We start from the raw sequence: 23231 nt of genomic DNA on the forward strand, positions 1-23231 counted from the left end.
AGGGTAGCAAAACCCATTTTTGTGCTTTGACTTGTGGGTAAAACATGGCTGCGCCCTGTTTCCAACCTGAGGACCACCTTACTCAAATGTGTTAGCGGAGTAATTCAAATCGTCAACGCGTATCTAACTATCTGGACATTGTCGGTTTGATTGGATCATTAATTCTCAAGATGTCGGAAAACACCCAGAAGGAACGCGCCTCTGGAAACAGGCTCTCCAGCGCTGTGATTGCTGAAATGCTGGCGAAGAATTTCGAGAAACTACCTGACCTCGATCAGAAACTCTTCAGTTATGGACCCATGTATCTGGGGGGCAATGGAGGCCTTGCAGGACTGATATCTAACAGCTTGTATCGCAGAGCTCTGAACGTCACACAGGCGCCCATCGCCTCCAGCCTGCCGATGGCCGTGCTGCCCTTCCTCACGACAGTCGCCCTGTACAACGCTGCGGTGTCCGCCCCCCTCATGTCGGGTGACCTTAACTGTCCGTCCTGTGCCCTGATCCGAGGCGCACTCGTCGGTGTGGTCGGTGGCGGGGTGTACCCCATCCTCCTGGCCTTACCCGTGAATGTTGGGCTTGCAACCAGGTACAGCACGGCACCGATGCCAGAGAAGGGCAATCTGCTCCGGTACTGGGTGGACCTCTCCAGGCCCATACTGAGGAAGATGAGGGCGGTACTGGTGCTTCAGATTTTCTTCGGCACCTACCTGAGCTCCAAGCACTTTGAATCGTACACCAAACTGGCGCAGATAACATTTGGCGCAGGTGGAGAGGACCTCAAGGACTAACATGTACTCAACCTTAAAATAAACACGTTGTTTTCATTGATTCGTGAGACTTTTAAATTCAATATCTTTGAATTTTGGACAGTTGGTCGAATAAAACCAGCAATATGGTCACTCTGTGAAATTATGTGCAGGTTTCAATATTTTGTGACGTGTTGTAGACAAATCAACCAACTGATTTAGAATATAATTGAAAGATCAATCAGTATGGTGAAAAATAGTTAGTTGCAGCCCATTTTAAATATAGTGTTTAAAATGGGGCTGCAATTGACTTCGTTGCATTCTAAATACATTTGACTCCTCTTTGAGTTGTGCCTGGATTGCAGATTTTCACAGCATTTGGGTCATTTTTTATTCCTAATCATACATTTTGAAAATGTCTCCATGCAAATGACATGAAGTGGTTGTGCATCAATCAAATGTCAGGGCTCATTCATGCTTTTGATAACCCTTGATTGTGTGAATTCAGTGCAATGCTTAATGCTTAATATTTTGTTGAAGGCACAAAGCTTGAACGGACCAAAAAGTGGAAGTCAATCAAACCAAGCATTCACACACACACACAAAACGAACCGAAGGCAATAGACTAAGCATGGTTTACTTTTATTAATGGCTTAAAGGCTAGTCACACATTTTGCAGTGATGTTGGAGAAATTGTGTCTGCTTGGCCTCAAAAACCATGAAAAACACTGAATGCACTCCAGTCCTCGAACTGCACACAGCAATATACTGCATGTGTGAAAGCAAATTCAGAGATGGCCTTGGCGGTGCGATGACACCATTCAAAAGAGCGATGCAAGATATTGCGATTGTCATTGAAAACACATGTTTAACACAGGCAATGTTTTATTAAAACACGTCTTCACCTTGAACGGCAGGTTGGACTTCACATCTCTGGCTCTCTCTTCACTTATGTCGGGAATGTGTTTCAGGGAAAGCAAGTTTATTGATGACAAATGAGGAGGGAGAGTTAAAGTCAGTCTGTTATTGACAGGGAAAGGTGCTTCTAAAGAGAAATCACTGACATCAATCAATTATAGCAAACTGAATAAGACTTTAAAAAGCTTATAATCACATAGTTCCCCATAACCCTCCAAAATGGCTCCCGAATCACAACGAAACTGCCAAAAACAAAGCTCAGTGACGATCCCACAAAACGATAAATAACACATTTCAAGTCAGAGGAACCTGAATTGTCATGACAACCAGTTATTCATATGGCACAAGTTTCCCTCTTTACTTTACATCCTCTCCAATCGTCCCACAGAATGCAGCGATGCATCATCAAGTTTGTGTCGCGGTAGTAATCTTTTCAAGGTGGATGCGCTTAATGCCCCTTTAAAAAACACCTGTCGTAGCATGCTATTGGACTTCATATTCAGTAAAGGAAAGTTACAATAAAAACTATACATCTGTCAGCACAGAAATCTCCATAAATATATCAGACAACTGAACGTCAGTCAGAGAAAACTTCCTGAAGAGCAGAAAGATGAGGGGTAAATGTCACCTGTACACAATCTACACCCGGCCTCGCCCCCGCTGTGACTGTTTAGTTATACTGTAGTTGTCTCGCATTACTGGCACAATACACTTAAAAGTAGTAAACACTTTTTTTAAACAGTTCATATTCCCCGCCCCCAAAAATAAGATACAATAAATTATAATACAAGGAGAGGTGACCGATAAACAGCCTTTTCCAGTCATTCTCATGCAAAACAAGACAATCTGAACGGACTAGAACGCATGAACATCTGGAATCACAAACAAACCCGCACACACAAAGGTACACGTGAGATGAACTGGTGAAATGCTCGAGGCATGTCCTCTGTCCTCCCGTGGACACACAGTTGCCATTCCTTCAGTAGACCTATAAAATTAGACAGCTGATATGGGCTAGCCAGCGCCCTTCACATCATTGTAAGTTTCATTACAGTACATTACACGTAAAGGAGGAACAAAAAAAAGTCAAATTAAATACCTAGACAAGGCTTTGGACCAAAGGCGAAGATAAAGAGAGAGAGAGAAAAGGGAAGAGGAGCAAATACAAAAAACGACAATCAGTAGGAATTTCATTATATAAAGTGGTTTTCCCTGTAACTGTACTCCCTATAGTAGTAAACATATCTTCACAGAGTAAACACACATGGAGGGAAGGGGGAAGGAGAGGCTGTACCCCTCTCCAACATACTGTACCTCATCACTTCCATAGCTTGACCTTTTCAATTCACTTTTTGTGATTTGTTCTTTGTCTTTTTTTTTTTTTTTTTACGCTTCTCTTGATGAATCCCGTTCATCGTGTTTTCTTTTTTTTCATAATTTCTTCATAGAAAAACACCTAAGTACCAGCTAGGTTACTTCACAGTTCATTTTAGTGCAATGAGAACACATGCTCTCTCGCTGGTCGTCTGCCGTCAGTGCCTCATGTCTTTCCCAGAACGTTCGACCTGATGGCAGAAAAGAGAGGAAAGGACGATGAAGGACGATGAAGGACGAAGGACGTGTCGATATAGCGCCTCTCTTTTTACACGTTGTTATTATTCTTACCTGAGTGCTTTCCATCTGTCCTTCTCTACCTGGTTCTCTGGACTCTCACTCTCATAGGATGCAAGGTAGAGTCCTGAGGAAGAAGGAAGAATGAGAAAATAAATGGTTGGGAAATAAGTAAAGAGGATCGGTAAGGAAGAGCAAACTACCACAAACTGGAAATACTCCAACATGTGTAGAGACGTTTCTAATGCAGGGGAAGGAAAACCTCAGGCACGCGGTAGCTGAACCAGTGGCACACTAGCAACAAGTGTGCGAGTAAATGTTTTGGAAATGTTGGCAGTTGCGCGGCCTGTTATTTATAATTTATAATTTAAAATGTTGCTATGCCAGCTGCCTGTATGGATGGAATATTGCAGATTTAAATCTAGATTTTTATGGTGTCTTAAATAAACATCATTTTAACCATAATGTTTTTACGGCACACTGATTAGCAAGAATATTTAAAAATGGCCCCTTTATTAAACAAAAGTTGCCGACTCCTGCTCTAGAGGCCACTTCATACTTTCTGCAAATGGAAGCGTGTGTTTGTCCGCTTGACTGGTAACAGTCCGCAGCTGAAAGTGTGTCCGAGGCTTCAGGTGTCAACGGGTTCTCACCATCCTCGCTGAAGATGGGAGCAGTGTGGAGGTAGTGAAGGATGGCCCGATCCTCCTCGAATGGACACTCCACCTGTTTCCATGTCATGAACTCCCGGACCTGCCGTGCCAACTCGACAAATTTCTGAGAAACAAAGTTTCACTGAGTAAATGATTTTCGGGGGAGGTTACAATGAGGCAGCGTCAGGAGGACAGGTGACCGGCTCACCTCAAAGTTGACGTGGCCGTTGGGCAGCCGATTGGTACATCCTTCATTCAGGAAGTAAATGTCTTTGATCAGCAGACTGAAGAAGGGAATCACAATCTGAGGAAAGAAGATGGGGAAATATGAACGATTGAATCGATGCCAGCTTGCTTTCAGAGTGATGGCAGCGATGTGTGTCTGAGCCCTACCCTCTCTCTGTTGCTGTTGGCAGTCCGAGAGCGATGGGCGGCCCCCCTCAGGGCGGTCCTGTAGTTGTAAAAGTTTCCTGTAGGATCCATCTGATGCTGTCAAAGCAAACGGCAACAAGCAGTACACCGTCAAGTTCAGGTTGTTACCTGTCTTGTACCTCTCAGTCAGTGAACATTGTGTTTACCTCAAGAATGAAGAACTTGGCAGTCTTGGCTTTGCCCCAGGTCTTCTTCAGCCGTGACACAGGACTCATGTTCATACCGGCTACGGGAGGAAATGCATTTGAACTATCAATACCAGGTCGTGCAGGAGAATTCTCTGTCATAATACTTTGAGTTATTGCAAAATTACACTCACAGATGATGGCCATAAGGGAGTTGAAGTTTCCAATGTTGAAACACTCCCGAGCAACATCAATGAAGAACTCTATCACCTGGGCCCTCTGCTTCTTCTTCGCCGGCTGCAATGAAAAAAAAAAAAAAAGAGGAACAAGAATTTTTGTTATTGTTTCATATTTGCTTAATTTTTCATAGTGAATGTTCTCCCCCGGCACAGGCAGTTGAACTATCTGTGCCAGTATCGATGTAGTACCACATAGTAACCGGTAGGGGGCAGTGCCACTCTATCACAACTGTCCCTCTATTTGTTAAAAGAATGAAATACTGTACTGCAATATTGCAACTGCAACATAGATTTACCGGGAATTATCATTGGAAATATAAAAAAATACTGGACTGTAACTATGATGGATAAACATAAAAAATAACAACATACATATATTCTAAAATGCTGATTTAATTATAGGGTATAGTGACATCTCCACTTAGAGAGGGAACACCTCTCTATGTCTCTTCCCATTCATTTCCATGTCTATTTCATGATTAAAGTGCTTTTTATCAGTGGCTATTCTATTCTACAAACAGGTTGTTACCTTTCATACTTATCATTTTTGCCATAATGAGTATATTTTGTGTGCCGTTTCTCGGCTTCTAAAGTCTAATGTCAGAGTAGATGAGCACCGGCTGCACCAACATTTGCCGCTCACCATGCAGATTTCAGTAGCCACCAGGTAACACAGTCTGTTGAACCACCTGACATAAGCCTCCAGGTTGGAGGTTTTCTTCTTCTGGTCACTGAAGCACGGCTGCCAAAGACACACAAACAAGTCAGTATAGGAAGCGTTACCATTCCTCTCATCCTAATTAGCTTCCTAGCTACAGGCTGACCCCCCCTATGTGAGTGTAAATGACGAAGACAGCGAGCCGGGAGCAGAAATAACACGATCAATGGAGAGCACGAGAAAAAAACAAACATAGGGGACAGACCAGCGAGAAGATGAGTGAAAGAGACGGAGACTGAATGCAGAGAAATAAACACAGCGAACAAAGAAGAGAGAGTGAAAGCATTCAACAGTTACACAGAGAGGGAAGATGAATCTGTTGTGTGTGCTTGCTCCAGCTTGTGCTTTCACAATGCTTTGCTGTATGTGACCTTATTGGCCTGCTGACATTTATATAGCCCTTTAAGAAGCTAATCCAGATCAGACATTAGATCCAGACAACACAATACACACAGTTTTTTATGTTTTACTACAGGTTTACATCTAATCTCAAATTCTGCCTCCTTCAGGATTTCCCAACGAAACAAAAATATATGAAGAAATGCTGTGGTTTGACCTGAGGACAGACTGTGGGTTTCCCCTGATGTGACAAAACAGAATTCATACTTGAAAATAACACCGACACAGGAAAAATAATGTTTTAAAAACAATCAAAATAAGAGTTTACCTTGGTTCCATCAAGCGGGTCTTTCTGAACAAAGGCTTGGACAAACTCCTCCGGCCCAATATGACTCAAATGTTCCTGGAAAACGCACACAGACACCGGTGGGGGTCGTCTCATTAATAATGCTTTCATTTCAGTAATGGAAGGCAATCAATAAGAGGAAGTAATGACTCACTGACGTGACTCATTGGAATCATATTTCCTCAAAGTGACACTAGAGACAGATTCACTTCTATTAAAAGACAACTGTGCAGTCACATGCATGTGCAGATCTAAATGATTCAATAGACTCGACTCATGATATAATACAAAAACAAAACAGTGCTGCACCCACGCATACCACGTACACAGCGACAGAAAGCACAATGGCATCTAATGCTGTCGAATCAGAATTCACATGTTGCTAAAACCAACAATATAAATAGTTCTGTATGTGTGCACAGCACACGCCTGTCTCTCTACTTTTGTGTGTATGTGTGTGTGTGTGTGTGTGTGTGTGTGCCAGAGTGTGAAGCTGTCAGGTCACATTTATCCAAATCGGTTTTATCCCCTTTGTTTGAAGCCCCGGGCACATCACTGACTTCTGGGGTGATGTCACCGCTCAGACAAGGGTACAAGCTTACTCAGGCACACGCACACACACACACACACACACACACACACACACACACACACACACACACACACACACACACACACACACAACCACAACCACCCCCCCCCTAGATACACGTGCCCACATCAAGACACACATGAATAGACTGAAGGCACCATGCATGCAATGTGAGGGACACTGCAGAGATCCTTTGTTCATGTATGTTGCATTGCATCATTCCCTTTGTTCTTTTTTTATCATACTGGGTGAAAACCAGTTAGTGCTGACAAGCAATAATCAAGGTTATGCTACAGCGAGCTTCAAAACGCCACTAGATCACAATGTGAAGTGATTCTGCTGATTTTAGCTTGCTATCATCATCCTCATCATCATTTTATATCCCCCTCATGTCTCTTTCTATCCACCCCATCTCCTCGTTTGATGTCGTATAATCCTTGGTTCTTGACTTCTATGTCCTTGACTTGGACTGTATCTCCACCCATGCTTCACTATGCTTATCTCCTGCTCTCCACCCGTCTAACATCCGTTCCACTCCTCCACATCCATCCTCGTTATCATCTCCATCCCTGACCTTTGTCTAACCCACACTTCCCTCCTCCCCCTCTCCTCACCAGCTCCACGTGGGTGAGCTGCTGTGCCAGTGTGTACGGGTCGTTGCAGATGGAGAGCATGTCCTTCTGGATGTGCGGAGGCTTGGTTTTGAAGGCCACCAGCTTGTCAGAGATGGAGGAGGCGTTGAGGGAGACCTTGAGGATGCTCTCTTCCCCCTGGCTCATCAGGGCCAGTCGCTGGCTGAGCTTCTGCAACACCTGGTTCAGGGTTTTCCAGTACGCCTGGAGAGGAGAGGAGGAGAAGAGGAGCTGTCAATAACGACTTTAATGAATAATATATTAATGCTTCATAGAGCAGTAATAGGAATAAATCATTGTTTCAATTGTGAGCCCATGTGTAAGCACTCTGTTGTTTCCCAAAGCACGCTCGCTCTTTTCACTCCAGCTCTTTATTTTAGAACTTATGAACAATTAAATTCACGATAAGTCATTAAGCGTACAGTTATCAATGGTCGTTTCTAGTTATTGGCAGGAATGCTCAAGTCATCTTATAGCTCTATGTCTATGTCTGCTTCATCCTGTAAATATAACTCTTAACATCTACTTATTGATTTGTAAAGAATTAAGATATATGCATAAATTGGTACCTCAATAACTGTTCACTGTGTGACTGGTTGCTGTTTCGTGAAAACATTTAATCTTCAAAGCATTAAGATTTAAAAACAAAACCTTTATTCTTAGAACACTGATGCATTTTGACATTAGCTCAATTGAACTTTTCAGTTGAATCGAGATGTGTTTTTAAGGCTGTGTGTTGTGTGTGGTGTGTTGTGTGTTGTGTCCAGGAATGTGTGTTTCTGTGCCCATCCCTCCAGATGACTGGTCACCGAGGCCGTTAGGTCAGTCTGCCTCACAAATGACCCACCCAGCTCCCACGTGTATGCACACACATGCACACACACCCATACTGTAGACAGGAAGCTGCAAATAGCAGCACATTCATCACCACCTGCCCTTTCCTTCTTCCTGTCTTCTCGTCACCTCCCTCCCTTAATCCCGGTCTTCCGCTCTGACTCCATCGCCCTCCTCCTTTCTCTACCTTCTCCTCTGCTCTCTGTCCCCCTGTATCCCATCCCCCCATTTTCTCCATCCATCTCCCTCTCTCCATTTCCCCCGCGAGGCTGAAGATAGAGCCACTCCTCTAGCATCCTTCCCCTCTCCTCTCCTGTAATGGAAGATTGTGTAACACAGAGCTGTGGCTACTCATCCTACACTGACACTCTGACTCCTTCCATCACCTCGCTTCAGTGGTAATGATGATGATTGAATTTCGTTCCCCATCAGCGCATTTCTCGCTGCAGCTACGGATTATGAGGGCTATAATGGCAACAACTACACTGTGGATGAAAATCAGGGGGTAATACATCCCCATCACAAATGATTGTCCTGTAGAAACTGATAACTTCATGAGTAGCATGTTATTTTAACCTTTATAAAGAAGATCTGGCATCCTTTCAAAAATGAAAAAGAATTCCTGTCTTTGGTGAAGATGAGCGGACTGCTATCATGTGGCTGAATGTCATACCTCATCACAAGGAGCGATCCTGTGGATGATGTCCTTCAGGTGCCCGACCATCTTCTCGTCCCTGAAGTCAGTCGGGAATGTCTCCGTCCACTCCGTCAGCAGCTGCAGGATCTTGGGACCAAACTTGCGCACTTTAGCCTGTTGTTGAAGAAGTGAAAGAGGTTTAGTGTGGTCTACATTTGTGAATCCCTCAGCAAAAGCAAACACCGTGACAGAGTCAGCAAAAAAAAAAAGAATCAGAGGTTGATTTCATGCAGAGCATGTCTGAATGTTTTTGCTGTGCCTGGAATCCGTTCCTGTTCATTAGCTTGAGCATGCTCATACAGGAGTTATGTACTGTATGTGTGCGTGGTGCAGTGCTGACCGTATCGAGTGGGCTCTGATCCAGCTGCTGCTGCTTGATGCACAGCTCACACACCCTGGCCAGCAGCTCCGGAGGCGGGATGAACAGGCGAGCGCTCAGCAAGAAGGTAAACACATAGGCTTTCTGTCAAAGGACAGAGGGAGACATTCGCTAAGACACTGCCACTACATCAATAAAAAACACAGCGGCTTTCTGTAATTAAAGGAAGAGTAGCACTTTCAACAGAGACATGGGGCTAATAATCTAATTGGCAGTACTGTCAGTAGCACTATTAACTGAAATGGAGTTTATAATGAACAGAGGAGTGACTGTAGTACATTTCCGCTTACCTCGGGGTAGTAATCAGCAGTGGGCACCAGGTTATGGATCAGGGTGTCCAGGGAGGCGGAGGTGATCGGGGGACCATCAGCCAGGCAAGCACCAGGCCCCGGGCCCTCCTGTTGGGCCTCCTCCTCCTCCTCCTCCCCAGGCTCAGCACAGGCCAGATGGGGGCTGAAGCCACTGGGAGTGGTGAACATGGTGCCTGAGCACACAGTCTGGGGCATTCCTGTCTAAAACACAAATAGACAGAGAGAAAAACGTAAAAAATAAACTGTCAGCAGAATGTAGACAGAATGAGGAAGAGGAACACGACTGGGTTTTATGAAACGGAAACTTGAGTACATTATTGGCAGTAGTTTGATTGTGTGAGAGGAAATGAATTTAAATGCATCTTTCCGTCTTTCAGCCTGAATTCTCGAACACACTTTTGCCTTCTGTGCATCCTCCAAGCGTTTCGCCTCCTGTTCACTCTCATTCTGAAGCAACACACTCATTCCATCCAACTGACGGAATACCCCCCAAACAGCTGCCCCCGTCTCCCACATTGACATACACAGAGGAGAGAACAAAAATGTGGGTCACTCAGCCGCCGTGGAGACTGTTGCTGCCTGAAAGCGATAGCGTAGCCTCCATAGCGGCCCTGTAACGTCTTTCCCTTTAAGCATGCTTTGGGTTACATGTTTTAAAAATTCAACATGTTCTTCCCCTCAATGGACCAACACTGCAGCTGTCGTGGAAAGAAGCACTTACTGCACGATACGCTAGAGTAGAGATACTATGGAAACAGAGAGCATGATGATCCAGGGTCACTCATCATCATCATCATCATCATCATCACCTCAATGTCATCTACATGCAGCTGATACATTACACAGACCACTCCTTTATTTAGGACGTTTTAAAATGGCAGGGTTGAGGTAATAGAAAATATTGTTGAAACTAAATTATTATTAAAAACTTTCACCACTGTTTTTTATGTCAAAATGCATTTGAATAAAAATACTCTGCCGTGCTCCTGCTCCCACTGACTGAACCTGGCGACTACGTCTACCTGAGTCACTCGTCATCACCGAGGGCTCTGGGTGCCTTCAGGCAAGTTCAGGGGCACAAAGCCTCTCTGACTGCAGGAGTCACGAGAAGGGCAGCAAACCCACAGTGAGAACTTGAGCAACACGCAGGAAGTTATTTCAGATGTCAACAAACACGCCATATTCTTCCTGCTGTTTGCAGCTCAGACAACACCCTGGGCGGGGGCAGAATCAGTACACATTGTACACACAAATATACGCACCAATAACATAAATACAGAAGGAGAGCAGAAGAAGAGAGGTGGAAAAAGAACCCTTTTCCTCCTGATATTGTCAGATAAGGCAGAGCTTTACTAAAAATACTCTAACAAACTATAGCACACCACAAATAATACAATAAAGAACATCTCCATGACTTGGCTGCATCAGTCATCATTCTAAAACCACCAGAGGAAACCTAGGAATGGTCCAGGTTTGCTGCAATCGTTTCATCCTCTGGTGACCTTCAGGTCCCCCCCCCCGCCGCCTATCAGCCACCTCGATAAACCGGTGTCACGGGTCCCTGGGGTGAAAGGTCAAGCGCACACCAGTGTGTAGAAGCTCAGCTCATGTCTCAGGTTTCCTGTGTGAGGAGTTCAGCTTTCCTTTGTTCTCCCCGACGCACTTATTCATGCACGTGTACACACCTGGACACCAATGCACACAGACAAGACACTAAAGGCTGGGGGGGATGGGGAGCCTCCCTGTGGGGAGGTTTTACAGCCTTCCTTCCGACTTACACCGCTGACACCCACAGCCATATCTCTTATAATATATGTTGTGGTTAAAGAGGGCCGACATCTTCTTGTCTGCTACTCTGAGCTATTATGATGTGAGAGGGGGATAAAGAGATGTGTTTAGCCGAGCAGATGATGCTCAGGACATCTGACGGAGCTGTATCCTTCTAAATATTGAAACTATACAAACACACAGACAAATAACTGTGTCGTGTGTGTCTTCTAAATAGTCTATTTTGCAGGGTGAGACATTACCACAGAACCCCAGCTGAAAAATATTACTATCATAACCTAAAATGCTGGTCTACAATGTCTTTAATACAAGTTGTGAGCGGATTTCCGCCTTTAAACACGAGTGTCACTGTCTAGATGAGGGTCCAGAAGGGGAAAGCCTGGGGTGTCCTTGCAGCGACCTCGTATAGATTGGATTACAACATTGCAGCCGCAGAGTAGACACGGCCTGATAAACAGAGAAATGGACAAATCCAACAAGCCTCTGTAACAACACAGATGCAGTAGGAAAGCATGATGGAGAGAGGAAGGAACTTCCTCTGTGATAGAACTGACAGGAAGACAAATTCTCAGCTCTTAAAGAGTGTGTGTGACTAAATCCAAGAGTTTATCTGTGAGTCATCTCATGCATACAAACACACGTCTCTGCCAGTGTGTTTGTATTCATATATGTACGGGAGTGACTGAGAGTTTTTATTCTACGTGCCCACACTGTCAATGATTCCCTCTATCGCTTGTGATAATCTTCACTCTCCTTATTTCTCCCGAACGCTTCCTCCTCAGCACCCTCTCCAGCTCTGATTCGTTAATTCATCACAGCTCTGCGTCTCCATCAGACGATTCCTCACAGTCTGAAGCGCGTGAGCAGAGTTCGATCAGGTAACTCCTCTGCAGACGTGTGCATACTATGATAGATCAGTCATCCGTTTCTGTGTATGACACACTCACTGCTCGCACTGTGCCTCTAAAGCTGATGTGGAAATGGTCTGAGTTAGGTTCAAGATTTATTTTTGGAGAAGTAGAGCCTTTTTATAACTGTTGAAGATTCAGTTTCTTTCAAGGAGAACTTTGCCAATGTTACATATCAAACTCAGCAGGTCAACTAGCGTAACGCATCATAATCTCTGATGGAACTGTCAGCGGTCCCGTAGCATTGTGGGTAATGTAGGCACCAGGTATTGACAAGGGAGTCAGTTGATGGCAGAGATGTTTTATTGTTGTAAACTAACAACAACAAAACATCTCTGTGGTGTACTCTTTTAAAGAGATCATAATGAGGTAACCTGAAACATTTATCTGTGATATGCTAAAACAAAGTCTAACAGTAGAGATGAATCATAAAGTTAACATCCTGACTCAGTAATCTCAGTTACGCAGCAATATCCAGGTACCCAGTACTCATTACCCGGGTTTTTTTAACATAAGCTAACATTAGTAAACATACGCTACTGGTCATACCGGACCAAGTAGCAGTGTGTTGAATTTAGCATGGGTGAATGTTACTGCTTGTAAGCAGAAGATTCATTTTCCATATGTCGCAAAGTCTCGCTTTTAAGTGTCACATCTGCAAGGTCCTGTTGTCTTGTGCCTGACCAAGAAAGTGTGATGTATCACCACTTTTTCTAACTTCCAATATTATTTCACAAGCATATTGCTTACGCCACGTTTTTCCTACAATGTGACCAAGAAGTCATCCACAGCTGTACTCTATGTATAACTTGTTTCCGTACCTCATGATACACCCAGCTCCCTCTGTGCCTGTCACATTGCATCAACGCTGCCTGAAAAAACACATTGGGAAACAAGTAGCAAAGAACAGGTGAGTGTAGTGTTGTGTGCTCCGATTCCCCCTGAGATCTCCAGCAGCCCTGCACTCTGTCGAGACAGCTGGAGGAGTGTCATTGTTCGGAGTCCTTGCAGCGTGCATGTGTGTGTGTGTGTGTGAGTGTATTTTGTCTTGTGATTCTGTCAGATTGTTATCGTTGACATCAGGGGATCCGCCTGCTTTGTTCTATCATGATTAACAGAATGGCACTGTCTGGAGACACACTATCTTCATCAGCACCCTTGACTGTCTAGCTCTGTGTGTGTGTGTGTGTGTGTGTGTGTGTGTGTGTGTGTGTGCCTGTGTGTGTTGATGAAACAATGGCGTTCCTGACATGACTAAGCAGCTTGAAGCTGTCAAACTGCTTTGTTTTCTAGTATCCAATTCTGTCCTCTCTGTTAAACCTGTTTCACCACATATAACTAGTATTACTCACACCTACCTGTGTGTGTGTGTGGGTGTGTGTGTGTGTGTGTGTTTGTGTGTGTGTGTGTGTGTGTGTGTGTGTGTTAGTTGAAGAGAATGCTGACATAGCCGATGAAAAATCTGGTCTGCCACCAAGGAGTTAATGGATGAGGACAATCAGTATTAGTGACAGTCTACATTAAGACTGAAGAGGCTTATTCAGGATAAATCTAACCACTGTCTGACCTCTATCATTAAGGAGTCAGGGGTCAAAGGTGAAGAGTTAAGGCTCCTTGGTGGGGGTAGATGGATCAAGAGTCACTTTGAGGTTGTTGTTGTTGTCATTATGCTCTGCTGCTTGGCTCAGTTTTAAAGTCACATATAGGCTTTGTCTGCAGTTAGGGACATTTTTTCTTTAAAAAGATCCAATAAGGCTTTCACAGTTGACTTTGATTCATTGGTACGGATGGCATATCAACTCATCATCACCCCAAATGAAAATTAAGGACAAGATACTTGCCAACAGGTATACATCACAGGCCCTCATGCCATTTATAATAGCAGAAAATAAGCACAAATACTACTTGGACAAGAATGAGCTGTTTTTCAGATAAATACCTTTGAAATACTAATGGTAAAAAATAAAAAATAAAAATCTCCAAAGACAGTTTTATATTTTCAAGCTCCCAACTTGACTGAATTATTGTACCAACCCATAAACAACATTTTTATCTAAGCCCAGTAGCATCCTTGCTCAAGCGTAAATAAGTCCCCAAAAAGCATGTTTTTAAGGTTGTATAGTATATACTAGATTTATTTTGCTACATATTATAGTATTTGTAGTTTTTATGTGTTCTTGAGTTAGGACTGCTTATATCTAATGTGTTAACAGAAAGGATATGACATATTGATACTGACAATCACCACAAAGCAAGAGTGAAACCACGATGCGAGGCAGCACATCATCAGAGGCGAGCACAGCAAATATCCGGCATGGGTATTGCAGCAATGTTTTGTTTTGTTTCTGTAGTTGCTTCCTGGCTGCAGAAATCAAAGTCAGGAAACTGCATCCCCTGCCTTGCTCGGGGATGAGTACAGAAATAAGATGGCACAGATAGGAGAGAAAGGTGGGTGATATTTCCCCCTCAGGGTAGTGTGCAGACAGTCTAGGCTCTATGAATGTTAAAGTCACCTCTTGCGAGACTCACTAAATTCCTCTTTTCCTTTACCGACTCCATCATATGACTCCCCAGCCCCCCTCCTCGCCAACTCATTTACATACTTTAACACTTCCTTTCTAATTTAGCAATCCACATCTTCGCTCCTTTACGCAGTACAGTTTCAACACTTTATCTATTTCGGGAGTGCTTTTGAAACAAAAAAAGTAAAAAGCACATCCTCGCGTATTTTTGGTCCTGACACCGTTTTTGTGTGCCTTGGAGTATTGCAGCTCTGGCCTAAATTTTTTTTTTATAGTGTTCTTTGAAAGCTGAAATGATGCGAATGGAGAAATAATGGGAGTATTCTCCTGATGGCAGAGGCTTGAAAGAGAGTAAACACCTCTTTGTCAGCCAGCTTCTCATTCCCCTTTCCTTTACACATGTCCCCTCCATTCCTCCCCTCCTCCTTTATCTCCCTCTACACGCCCTACTTTTTCCACGAGCCCGTTCAGGACGCCTGTACAGATGGCCCTACAGCAGCCTGCTCTCCCAGTGGGAGCTGCTGGCACTAGAGCTCTTTTGGCCCTGCGCCCCTACCATCATCCCCAGTCTCAACGGGAGCCCAAAAGGGTGTTGGCGTCCAGACTGAATGCCGAGGTGCAAGGGGCCCGAGCCAAACCGGCTGCCGAGCTGCACGGTGACTGCCTGGCACCGCTGACAACAGAGAGAGAGCGCAAAATACCGCACATATGTCACCACGCACACACGCGTTGCAACAAAATCAAACCAGCGCACTACTGTTGGGTAATGGTGTGTGTGTGTGTGTGTGTGTGTGTGTGTGTGTGTGTGTGTTTGGGGAGGGGTGGAGCTGAAAACAGATGAGTTCATTGTGTCATGAAATAACACATGCATGCACACTTGCACCCACACGGCAGCCAAACACAGGATTGAGTTACCGTCGAGGCATTCCAGCTCCCCACCCATTCCACGGCCTCTCTCTCTCTCTCTCTCTCTCTCTCTCTCTCTCTCTCTCTCTCTGCGGTACGAGCCTGACAGAGGTTGGGAATCACACTCTGGGCTTGACATCCCAAATCCTTTTTATTGGAATTCCCCTGTAGTGTCTGGCTCACGCTGACATCCCGGCACCTGTTCCACACCCACCAGCTCCATCAATCCCAATGTAAAGCTCATGAGGAATTCTCCTCCGTGAACACACACACACACACACACACACACACACACACACACACCCACCTGCACATGTGTAGCTCTCCTCATTCCTGAGCGGACACAGTTGCATGTATGCGTTTGGGTGTCTGTTTGTTTGTGTGTGTTTGCTTGCACTCATGTGCACGAGCTCGCAAAAGGACAGAGAGAGCGTATCTAAGTCCACGTGAAGTCATTCCTTCACTGCGAATACAACCATCTGTCCGACTGTTCTCCGAAAGGTGCTGCTTCTAGTCTTTTTTTCTGAGTGAGATAAAGCAAGATGCAAAGACTTTAAGAGAAACTGCACACTAAATCCCGAAAGTAAAACTATTACCTGGCTAACATTTGCATATAGATGGAATCAAAATCAGCATCACGCCAAAAACCATGAGCCTAAGAGACGGCTTGAGCACCATAATCCACTGACTTCTCTTTCAAACCACTAAATCCACTTCTGAATCTATTTCCCCTGTTTCGGAGTGGATGTAAATGTCATACTAAAATGAATTGAAGGTCTGTGACATGTGATGGGTCTGGGCAATCTATCATGTTACTTCGAGATAATTAAAGCTGAGCGTAGATTGGCTCTTAGTGGGTACGTAGCACATGTCTGAGCCTCAAGTGCCCTAAATCTGTCATTCACTATGGTCATAATGCCTTTAATAACAGGCATGTATTATTCATAATATTCAAATGTACAACCACCCTGTATGCAATGCTCCTTTGAAGGGAATCGGACAAGAGTGGATTTTGTCTCTGTCCTAAACAGGCATCAAGTGCCACTTACGAGGAATTACCAGCTCACCCAGTGAATGGAGGAATATGGGAAGTGCAAACAGAGTGCAGTGATTGACAGCATCCAGAAAGAATGGATGAATGAAACAATACCTCAATAGTCCTTTAAGACATAAAATTAGACATCATCCAAACACCCACTACGCATTGTATTACTCTCCGTCAAACCTGCACAATAACTGCAGCAGACTAATGAGCGAGACGGGAACAGATGCAAATCTAATAACCAGACGTTACTAATTTCATCACGGCTGTCTCTTTTCCTGTTAAGGTACATCTATCTGCTCATTACAACGCGCGCGGGCAGAGGCCATGCGGTGTGTCACTGCTGATGTATGATGTCGACGCGTACCAATTAGTGCTGGGTGACTGCGTGGTCCGGTCTGCTCATAACTCATGCCTCGTGTGATTTGATACAATTAGAGACAGAGGTCAGAATGCGTGCTTCATTAATCCACAACTGCTTGTTTCATGTTGATGCCAGGTTCTGCCCGAGGTCTCTACCCGTCGAAGGGGAGTTTTATTCTTTCCACTCAGCGCTCGCTCGCAGGGGAATGCTGGGCCTCTGGTAAATTAAAGAGTATGGTGTAGACCGGCTCTTTATGAAACGTTTCTTTGGATAACTTCTCATTTTTGTGTGCATAACGCTTTCTGATATATATTGACATAAAGATTCTTGAGGTAAGCATGGTTCCTTCACATGCTCTGAAATATCTTCACGTTGTATTCACACTTTCCTGCATGTCCCTCTATTTGTGATCAGTCACAGCGACAGTGTGCCACCACAGCAGCCTGATGTTAAGATTACCAGGGGACGGCCCAGTGGGCATGAAGGTGTTATTGATATCGAGAAAGGGACTTTACCAACAAATGTTGTACATTGAATGCTAAAATTATCCCCCTATGGTTGAAGTGGAACCAACATTTTTTCAATACTAGTGCTGATACACAAGTTTCAGTACCAATGTACTGGAGGGTTTTTTTTATTTACTCTCACAAAAACACATTGCATGTATCCTTGAGGACTAACAAATGTGTTGAAGGCATTCCTTCCTCATAAAACATCTGCAAAAAGTATTTTAAAAGCTAGATTGTATTAACATGTTTATTAGCTATAGGGTTCCTCTCTTTCCCTGCTTTTGTTGGCACACTGTGATGTTTCTCTGGTTGTTCCTGCTACAGGACTACTAACGCTCAAACTCCACAGGGTACCTTTGACTTAAAAAATATAAATAAAAATTGATTTATTTCAATCAGAAATGAACTGATCCTCAAGAGAGCAGAAGCTCACAAACTACAATTCTTACTGTTGACGTTTGAGGGAAAATGTCATTACTTAAAGCCTATATCTGATGGAGTAATTTATATGTTTACTCCAGTGGATGATTAACCACACCAGGGATTTAATCATATTCAATTGCTTTTTTGACCCAGCCGATCCATAAAGACAGACTGACAATAGCTTCCCATATGACAGCATGCAGGCCATGTGGAGGCAGCTAAGGCCAGCTGTGGAGGGAACAGGGAGTTTCCATGGAGTCAATGCTCCTATTGGGAGGTAATTAGATGCCTGTTGAGTCCCTACTTTGACACCCCCTCGTCTTCCTTTTATTCCATCAAAAATCCCTTGTTGCTCCCCTCTCTCTCTCTCTCTCTCTCTCTCTCTCTCTCTCTCTCTCTCTCTCTCTCTTCTGTGACAAAGCAGCCGGCCGTGACAGAGTGATTCCACAAGTGAACCCCGTCTGCCTCGGCCTGTCAGTGGGATCACTCTCATCATCCCCGTGTCAGTGGCAACGCTGCAGAGCAGCCAAAGGACATCCGAAGACCTGTCAGGTACACGGGCCCTCAAAATGTTCTGTCCCGTTTCCAACCGAGCTCCTGCCGGGTTGAGGAGCTGTTTATGTAAAGTGGGGAAAGATATATCAAAATGTACTTGACAATCCAGTTGCCCTGGAGAACGAGCGGTAACTTTCGGAAATGAAAATGTACAAAAAGAAGTTTCCATCCTACAGTTCTCTCTCTTTTTTTCTGTTTTTTTTTTTTTACTATTTATAATTTGCTTCCTTTAGTTGTGATGTACTTTCCCTCTCTCTAAATAATGAAAAAAAAAACAAGACCAAAAGACTGATCATTCACATATACATCAGACACATTGGGGTAGGGGGGATGGGTTTCAAGCCTATCCCGGCATGGATAAGTGATTGAAAAATAAAAATCAATCACATAATAAACTGGAATCCATCACGCACATGTAACAGAATTGCCAGTGAGATTGTGTCCTGGATTCCTGTGTTCAAGGCAGTAGTGGAATCCTGTCATGTCTGTAGAGCAGAATAGCGTATGAGCTATAATTTCTCCAAACACACACACACACACACACACACACACAAGCCCCTTCCCCCCATACACACTCACGCAGCCATAAACCTTGTGGTGGTGATAAAGCTGTCATTGCTACCAGACGAACAGCTACTGTGTTTACCTCCCTGTCGACCTGCCACAGACAGACCCTCTCTCTCTCTCTCTCTCTCTCTCTCTCTCTCTCTCTCTCTCTCTCTCTCTCTCTCTCTCTCTGTGTCTCTCTCCACAAACACAATGGCCGGCCTCACTCTCTGGGAACTTGCCTCTCTCAATCTCACGAAACCGAACGATGTCCTCATTAACAGCACACCTGTTATTCTCTGCACCCCTTGGCCTGAATTGAAAGGGAACATGTGCTGCAGTCCTGCTGAACTTGTTATCGGCGACTTCTGACAGACTCCCTACTTGGGTGACTCACGCCTGTACGACCCGTATATCTACTGTACTGCTACAGCATGCTGTCATTTCAATTCAAAACTGTTCTATCGTGAGCAGCGAGGCTTTATGGGGGACAGCACAGACAAGCTCCACTGAAGAAGAGGTGGAAGAACGAGGACTGCACTGGAGGACGAAAGCCACAGTGATTATGTTATGCAAGACTGGAGAGAATCTAATGATTGATTTACAGCATTTAATCATTTCACAAAGGAAACTGTTCTTCAGCAAGCACGACTAAATAAATGTTTGTTTTTCACCCATCTGGGCAAACAGAAGCAGATACCGCCAGTGAAGGTGAGAGTGAGCAAATATTCCCAGGGTTGCATCCTAAACAGGGGGAGTGGGGAAAATACCTTACTAAGCAGGACATGTGTTAAGACGTGAGAGATGCTGCTGCTGCTGCATCTTGGAGCTCAGCACGGTCTTGGAACGTGATGCCCAGCTCCCCCCGATGCTTCACTCCTGTGAGGCTGAGGGGTGGAGGAGGAGAGCGCTGAGGGTGTGGAGAGCAGAAGTGCTTTAACTGGGAACATCAACAGCTAGAATTTCTCTCCACGCCTGACTGGTTTCTGACAGAGCCGGTGTTACTTTCACCTTTGCAGTAAGCTGCAAGAGGCAGATAACAAATCCGACTGGTTTGTATTTGTAATCTGCGCTTTGCCTTCGGGTGAAAAGGCTGCTTATGCTTTGGAGGATATGATGCAGATTTTTTTTTTCTCACATATGGAAAAAAATATATCAACAGTGCCACACCTGTTCAGTAAACACGCTCCACTCAAATTTACATATCCAAATCAGAAGTGAGTTTACGCACACGCTCCCACGTTAATAATTACACAAAACGAGATAAGCTTTGCACCGTGAAGCCATTCGACCGGATCAAAACAGCACGTGTGACATCAGTCCGACTTATCAGTGGCTCCTGTGTTTGTTTTCAATGCTGTCTATCGTCCGATGTCCTCTCCTGTAAACGTGTCCGCGGGAGGAGACGCAGTGACTCCGGCGCCTACAATGAGCGGATCCCCTCACACACGCCCTTCCAGACAGACGTGCACGCCGCTGACTCACGCCGCGGCCACACACAGACTGCGATGCCCCCGTCGGTAGTAAAGTAACGCAAGCATCAGCTACAGTGTTTCGAACGAGACAGGGAATCGTGATGTCATCACACTGTTGCGAGTAAAAGTTCGAGCCGTGACGACACGGCGTTCCAGTCACAATAAATAGAACGTGTGCGTGGGCTGTTTGTAAAGCATCCCAACACCTTGCACGCTCACAAATGTACACGCATATATACAGGCTGCGGGCGTGAGCGAAATTTCAATATGGTAATATGTAAGTAATGCGGTATTGTACTTTTATACGACACTTACCAGCACTACACTTTGATCCCCATCTCTGATCCCGATTTGTATCCGATGTCAAATCAATCAATCTTCCGCTCCAGGTATTCCCAAATTAATCAGCGCTTACAAAACAGCCTGTTCCACTGGCATCAGTGGGAGAAGTGGAGCCGGACTCGGTCTGATTGCTGAAAGTGTCTGAAAATGTAGTGTAGCTTGTTAGATGTCCCGGCCGCGGACGGAGAGCTGACGCCGTGAAAGAGCGCGTCCCTGAAGGCGTGGCGACCGTCCTGTCCTGCGCCAGTGGGAGATACGGGCGGACCGCACAGCTCATCCAGAAGGTCCTCTGAGCAAGTGAGAAGACGGAGGACGGGAGAGGAGAGGGAACTACTCACGCGCCTGTCAAGTAGGCAAAATACTATGACTTCCGCTTTTCGATTTTCAAAATACGACACTCAATAACGAACGGGGTTGCAAGTTATTTATTGTATGTACATCTGTGCATATCGTCAGTTAAGAAATAAAACACTTGTCAGATTGTCACTTAAAGGAATAGGAATCATGTTAGCACTGGTTTTTGACAACATTATTGTAGGGCCCATTGAAAAGTTGTTATTTTAGTTACATTTGAAACTATAATTTTGTAGCAAATCAAATGGGAAGTCATTCCATTTACCACACAAACCATACACAGTGAACCTGGTGCTTTTGAGGTCAGGAGCAATACAGAAAAATGCTCGTTTTTTCTCGTTCTCGTTCTCATTTTCGTCATCCTTGTAATTTCAGTCTGCTGAAATTTTAATTATTCTGGCTTCTGAAAAATATTTCGAAACTTTTATTTTGTAGGGAAATGTATTTCCGGAAGGTTAGTGTTTTTCTGGTTAGATGCTGCTGTGGGCAAGCAAGCAGTGGTGGATTCTCTCTCTCGTCTCTCAGCTCTCTGATGCTTCACACACTCATTTCACAGGACAATAGATTGTAATTGTATCCTTCTTTCACCTGATTGACTATTTAACTATTTACTACTTAAAGACAATTACAAGAGAGTATAATGTTGCACTGTGGAGGATGCTTTACATCCAAGTGAAGGTATTGGGTGTATGAAAAGCCAATATAAGAGGCAGAATATGAATGTTAATTAATCATTCAAAATTGTTCTTTGGTTGGCTAATGAGTCATCCCATTATACATGAGCTCCAGACCAGAGAGGTTATCCAAACAGTTGTGGGCAGATTATTAGAAACAATAGGCACTCTTTAATTTGTAATCCCATGCAGGCAAACCCTCTTCCATCCTGAGTGACCTTGACCCCGTGACCCCTGAATGAAAGGGCCAACTGTGAATATGGAAATGAGACTCTGACGTTAAGAGCCATGCTGCATTTACATTAAAACCTTCGTTCAGTTTGCCATTCACCTAATTCAAACAACAATGAGGGAATGTCCAAAAACCACCCTACTGAGTGCACACGAGACACTGGAATAATGGGTTATGGGAGTGGGGTATTGTCTGCTCTTATGTTTTTTTTGCATGGTTTAAATGCAAGTTTCTTTAGAGGAGGGTTATTAATTTCAAGGGAAGTGTTGTAGAGAAAGAGAGGGGGAGACGGACCGAGGGAGAAATAATTAAGCGGATGTGATGCAGAGTGGTAAAGGTTCTTGTCGGGCCATGAGGGGCTGTGTGTGAGCTGCTCTCCCTGGAGCTTTGATGCCTGCTGCAGGGCCCTGTGGTGAGGGAGAGGATGGGTCTGACATTGCAGCAGAGGACAGAGATAAAAACTCTCTCTCTCTTATATACACACACACACACACACACACACACACACACACACACACACACACACACACAAACATACTGAAGCAGGTGCAAAGGATCCTGCTACAGTGAGGTGAGAATTAACCAACATGTATGCATACTATTTCACACGTGTGCTTAATAAATATTCATTCTTTTCTAGTTTTTTTCTAAGGAGAGAAAAGAGATTTCCAAGCAAAAGTTTTGTGAAAAGTGAGCACATTGACATTGTTGGCAGTGTTTTTGCAGAACTGTCTCACATTGACGTTTTTGTGTGGCATTAGGTTTGCAAGAAATAGATACGATAGACTGAAGTTGTAAACAAACTGACAGCATGGTTAAATTATCGACTTATTTATCCGTGGGTTCTTGCACTCTTGGACTTGGACGCAACTAACTTGATGCAAACAATGTCATCGTAACTGATAGAAATGATTCCCAAACTGCCAAAAAAAGATGCAAAATACAATAACCCTATAACTGCCAAATGTCTGACCTTTAACCTTTAACCTGTCAACCAAAAACCAAGTCTTAATGCCAAA

General features: G+C 44.3%; 2 protein-coding genes across 2 annotated transcripts; one reads left to right on the forward strand and one right to left on the reverse strand.

The window, feature by feature from the left end:
• The first annotated feature begins 51 nt into the window (after window positions 1–51).
• Window positions 52–3117, forward strand: tmem126a (transmembrane protein 126A). Its single transcript, XM_079167718.1, has one exon. It carries the CDS (start codon window positions 171–173, stop codon window positions 786–788), a length of 618 nt encoding a protein of 205 aa, XP_079023844.1. The 5' UTR covers window positions 52–170; the 3' UTR covers window positions 789–3117.
• Window positions 3000–21232, reverse strand: LOC306702169 (ras-GEF domain-containing family member 1C-like). The gene is made up of 14 exons (XM_079167717.1): window positions 20926–21232; window positions 9552–9773; window positions 9223–9345; window positions 8859–8996; window positions 7334–7555; window positions 6110–6184; window positions 5368–5466; window positions 4680–4782; window positions 4507–4586; window positions 4322–4417; window positions 4137–4232; window positions 3929–4052; window positions 3330–3402; window positions 3000–3229 (listed from the first exon to the last, which is right to left on the reverse strand). Exons 2-14 carry the CDS (start codon window positions 9765–9767, stop codon window positions 3205–3207), a joined length of 1470 nt encoding a protein of 489 aa, XP_079023843.1. The 5' UTR covers window positions 9768–9773; window positions 20926–21232; the 3' UTR covers window positions 3000–3204.
• Between the last annotated feature and the right edge of the window lie 1999 nt (window positions 21233–23231).

This window comes from Pholis gunnellus (genome assembly GCF_910591455.1).
Source record: "Pholis gunnellus genome assembly, chromosome: 10".
In the NCBI taxonomy this organism is placed as follows: Eukaryota; Metazoa; Chordata; class Actinopteri; order Perciformes; family Pholidae; genus Pholis; species Pholis gunnellus.